The sequence below is a fragment of the Aphelocoma coerulescens genome, chromosome 28, assembly GCF_041296385.1.
Source record: "Aphelocoma coerulescens isolate FSJ_1873_10779 chromosome 28, UR_Acoe_1.0, whole genome shotgun sequence".
Classification (NCBI taxonomy): Eukaryota; Metazoa; Chordata; class Aves; order Passeriformes; family Corvidae; genus Aphelocoma; species Aphelocoma coerulescens.
In genome coordinates, this window is record NC_091041.1 from 1033238 (window position 1) to 1037741 (window position 4504).

At 62.1% G+C, this 4504-nt stretch overlaps 1 protein-coding gene across 1 annotated transcript; it reads right to left on the bottom strand.

Annotated features, from left to right (window-relative positions):
- Window positions 1-623: 623 nt before the first annotated feature.
- On the bottom strand, window positions 624-4269 carry LOC138099866 (serine/threonine-protein kinase pim-1-like). The gene is made up of 6 exons (XM_068997458.1): window positions 4207-4269; window positions 2505-2672; window positions 2337-2387; window positions 1765-2131; window positions 1004-1116; window positions 624-683 (listed from the first exon to the last, which is right to left on the bottom strand). The coding sequence occupies exons 1-6, from the start codon at window positions 4267-4269 to the stop codon at window positions 624-626; spliced, it is 822 nt and encodes a 273-aa protein (XP_068853559.1).
- Window positions 4270-4504: the final 235 nt, after the last annotated feature.

Below are 4504 nucleotides of genomic sequence, written 5' to 3' on the forward strand. Positions count from 1 at the left end.
CAGCTGTGCCGAAAAGCAGCTTGGCAGCCGACTGAAGAATTGGTTGCATCCGCCCCAGCAAAGGGGGAAACCTTTGCTTCCCGGCCAGGCTGTGCAATGCACAAATCTGGGAGCATCCCCCTGCGTGTGGACTCATCTGCAAATTCGCTGTGGAGCCTGGCTTTGGAGAAGGTGCCACAATTGAAGTCCATCATCTTCAGCTTGCCAGGTGGAGGAAGAGCTTGTCATCCTTGATGTCACCCTCCATGTCTCCGGCAGCAGGAGCTGCACCTGGCACAGCTTCTCCAGGGGCTCCTTCTTCCCTGGGGCTGGAGCAGGCTGTCAGTGCTCTGCCCAGGGCCCCGGCTGTCGCTGAAGCAGAACAAGCAAAAGCAGCTGGCATGGGGGCCACCAGTGCTGGGAAGAGCAGCTCAGCTCCAGCAGCAGGGCTGCGCGTGCCCAGCTGAGGAGCCCTGCGCAGCGATTCAGGCAGGACAAAATCTCTGCCCTTCTTTGCTGCTTCCTGCCAAGGCGCGTGTGCAGCTGGAACTTACCGGCTCCCTGGGTCAAAGCGTGCGTGTGGCTCTCTCCCTTCTCCTATGGCACATGGATATCATGCATCCAAGGATCACACAACAGGTCTTCTAATGAGGGCCTTTCCGAGGAGAGCACAGATAAACATCGTTGGATGAGATTCTGGCACTCTGCGGAGAGAAAGCAGAAAGCGCCAGTCAGTTGCAGAAGGCTCCTGTCCGCTTTGCCCCACTCTTGCCATGGCCAGGCCATGCTGCGTGTGCTCAGGGCTGTGCCTAAACTTTGCCATCAATTCTTTCTTTTGGAGGAGAGCAGGAGAGCAGGACATTGCCACCTCCTCAGCAGCTGCCAGTGCGGGATGCTCCTGAGCCCGCTGCTGCCTCCCAGCACTGCTATTCCCCCCGTGCTGCAGAGACGAGGATCCACCTGGAGAGAGCCGTCGTGGGAGCGAGAGCCGGCCCCAGGTGCTGTGCCAGCCCCTCCTGAAAGGGTGCTCCCCGCAGACCATCTGGTGCAGCACGATGCCCAGGGACCAGACGGTCGCTGCCTCGCCGTGGTACCAGCCTAACAGGGTCCATTCCGGGGGGCTGTAGGACGGTGTTCCTATGGAATAGAGATGGAGTTCTTCAGGGGGACGCTGCCTGCTCCCAGAGCCTCGCCCCAGCATCCCTGGGCATGCGGGGGCCGCAGCAGCGGCACGCGGTGTGACCCGCTGCCCTCTCGCCAGCACCTGTGACTTGTGTACAAACTGGGGGTTGGAAAAGAAACCACTGGTGTTGCAAGAGGGCAGCGGAAGCCCTGAAAAAGACCCCAGCATTCCATGCAAGGGGAAAACCCACTCCATGCTGGGGAAAACCCATGCCTTTGTCCTCCCTGCCTGCACTGCCCCAGAAAACGTTCTTAAGCCAAGGCAAACAAGGCGAGCGGAGCAGTCCAAGCCCTTTCTTGCCTGCACACCAAACCAGCTGCTGCACAGGTTCTGGACCCCCCTTCTCTGCTACGCCCACCCCGCGTGTTTTTGTCATGCTGGCTGCCCCAGCACCAGTCCTGGGCAGAGGGGCTGGCGAAGGCTGCCAGCAGGGCTGGAATATGGCCCCCCAGCCACCCCAGCTCACAAGCAACTTGGCTGAAGACTCAGACTGCCAGAACAGGCAGCAAAAGGGAGAATCCCTGCTGCCACAGCCAGGTTCGGCTGCGAGATGTTGGACCGCGAGACGCTGCCACCAGGAGCCTCCCCCTGCGTGGGCTCACCTGCAAAGCTGGTGTAGGCTGCAGCTTGCAGGTAGGTGCCACAGCCAAAGTCAATGAGTTTGGCCTGCCCGGTGGCCAGGTCAACCAGGATGTTCTCTGGTTTGATGTCCCGGTGCAGGACCCCGCAGCTGGTGCAGTGCCGCACGGCCTCCAGCACCTGGCGGAACAGGTGCCGCGCCACCTCCTCGCACAGGAAGCCCCGTGCCCGAATGAAATGAAGGAGGTCCTGGGACCGCTCCGGACGCTCCAGCACCAGCACCACGTTGTTGGGGAGCTCAAGCCACTCGAGGAGCTGGACGATGCCAGGGAAGCCGGTGGACACCTTGTGCAGCAGCACGACCTCGAGTGGTGCGCTGGTGCCGTCGGGCTGCGGGAGGAGCACGATGCCGTCAGTGGGGCTGATGCCGTGCCAGACCTCGGGAAGTCCTCAGCCAGCCGGGGACGCTCGGCGCCCTCCGCTGGCCCCACGGCCGCTCTCCCTCGAGGCGTTCTGGCGGCTTCCACCCTGCCGGGCCTCGGCTCATCCCCGCCCGTCGCGCCCCGGCTTCTCCCGCTGCCCCTCGCTCACTCACCAGCTCGCCCCAATGGCCGATGCGGTTCCGCGGCACCCGTTTGATGGCCACCTGCAAGGCAAGGGGAGCAGCGGGCTGAGCTCGCCGCCCGCCGTGCCGAGCCCCATGCTCCTTCTCCTCCTCCTTTGCCCCCCGCCTCCTGCGCCCGCCGCCGGCCCCGCCACTCACCGGGGCGCCGTCCGAGAGCCGCGTGGCCGCGAAGACGCTGCCGAAGCCGCCGCGCCCCAGCAGCGAACCCAGCCGGTACGGCTCCTTCAGGCCCTGCAGCGCATTCCCTGCCGGCGAGACGCGGCCGTCAGCGCTCGGCCCGGGGCCAGGAACGGCCCCCGAGCGCCGCTCAACCGCCCCGGGCCGGCCATCCCCACATGGGGGCTCTTTTGGAAGGGCCACCGGCGGCTCGGGGCCGGCGGCCGCGCTCAAGAGCGGCGGAGCTCGGAGCGGGGAAGACGCTGCGGAGGCGGCGGGAGCGGCCGCGCCGCCTGTGTCCCCGGCGGGCCCCGGGAGGAGCCGAGGCCGGGACCGGGACCGGGACCGGGGCCGGGGCCGGGGTAGGGGTCGGGCCAGCCGGAGCCAGGGGCTGGCGATGCTGCCCAGGAGCCAGGCACTGATGCCCGCCCAGCAGCGCCACAGCCAGGACGGCGAGAGCCGGGCGGAGGCGGGACCGCGGCGGGACGGCCGGGGGCGGGGAGGGGGCAGCCCCGCCCGGGGCCGGGGGCGGGCCGGGGGCATGGCCCGGCCGGGCCTGGGGAGAGGGAGGCCGCGGGAGGGGGGGTTGGGGGACGAAAGGGAGAGCGGGAGAGGGTGCGAGACACTGGGAGAGGGAGAGGAGGAGCAGGAGAAGGGACGCAGAGGGTTCGTGGACTCGCTGCTTTTGCGCTGCTGCCGCTGCTGCCGCTGCTGCTGCTGCTGCCGCTGCTGCCGCTGAGGCGCTGGGAGCGTTTGTCCGCGTGTCCGTGTGTCCGGTGCCCGTGTGTCCGTTCCCCCCCGCGCGCCCCACGGCCGAGCCCCGCGCGCCCCGGGGCAGCACGGGCCGCTCCGCTCCGGGGCTGAACCGGAGTCACTGTGAAAAACGAGGTTCACTCTTTGTAAAAATTAAAAAAAAAAAAAAAAAAAAAAAAAAAAAAAAGGGACAATTAGGAGACAATAGCAAAAAGGGTATTACGGCCGGGTGCTTTGGCAGAGAGCCAAAGGCACACCTCTACATCCAAAAGATCGTCTTTAAAAGTACATCTCTTATTGCATATTCATTACAGTCATGCATGATTCATAAATTCTTCGGCTTTTCTATGTATCATCCCATCAGCCTTATCTTCCTCCTTGGCTCCACTATGTCTCTGCTCTCTCCATGAATTCTTCTCTCTGGTTTCTGGTTTTCTTCTTCTCTTATAGGATACACAAGGAGAGTGAAGACATTCTCTGCCTATCTTTTCTTAATTGACGACATAAACAATATACATTCGATGTCATGTATTACATTACAGAATCCAGGTGAAGTTTATCTCACATTAAGTAACATGTGAAAAGTCAACATCACAATACGTCCATAACAATACATCCCGATTCCTTTTTTTAGAGATCATTTGGCTTGAGCAGTATCCCTTGTTTTCTAGCCTTTACTATTTGCTAACATCCAGAACGTATTTACAGAGCTGTGGCCATAGTCTCTGTCAGTCCTGGTAAAAAGGAAGCAGCATGGTCACTGCGGGCTGTTGCCTGTGTCCCCAGGCTGGCACACGCTGGCAGAGCAGGACTCCCCTGAGCACTGAGCCTGGCTGGGGCTGGGAGCTGGGCCCCAAGCACTGGCATAGGGCTGGTGTGTTCCTGAGCGGGGCCGGCCAGCCCAGCCCCAGCCTGGCGGCAGGGGACCCACTCTGCCTGTGGGCAGGGCATGGCCAACATCTGCCTGTCCGGCTGCTGGAGGGTCCATTTTCATCGCAGGATCATGGGCTGCTCCTTCTCTTTCTCATTGACCTCCGCATCCTTGATGTTGTCCTTCACATCAATGTCCATGTCCTCGATGTTGTCCTCCACATCAACGTCCATGTCCTCAATTTCATCCTCCACATCAACCTCCATATTCTCGATGACGTCCTCCACATCCACCTCCATATCCTCAATAGACTCTTCCACATCCACCTCCATCATTTCTTCCCTATCCACCACCATGG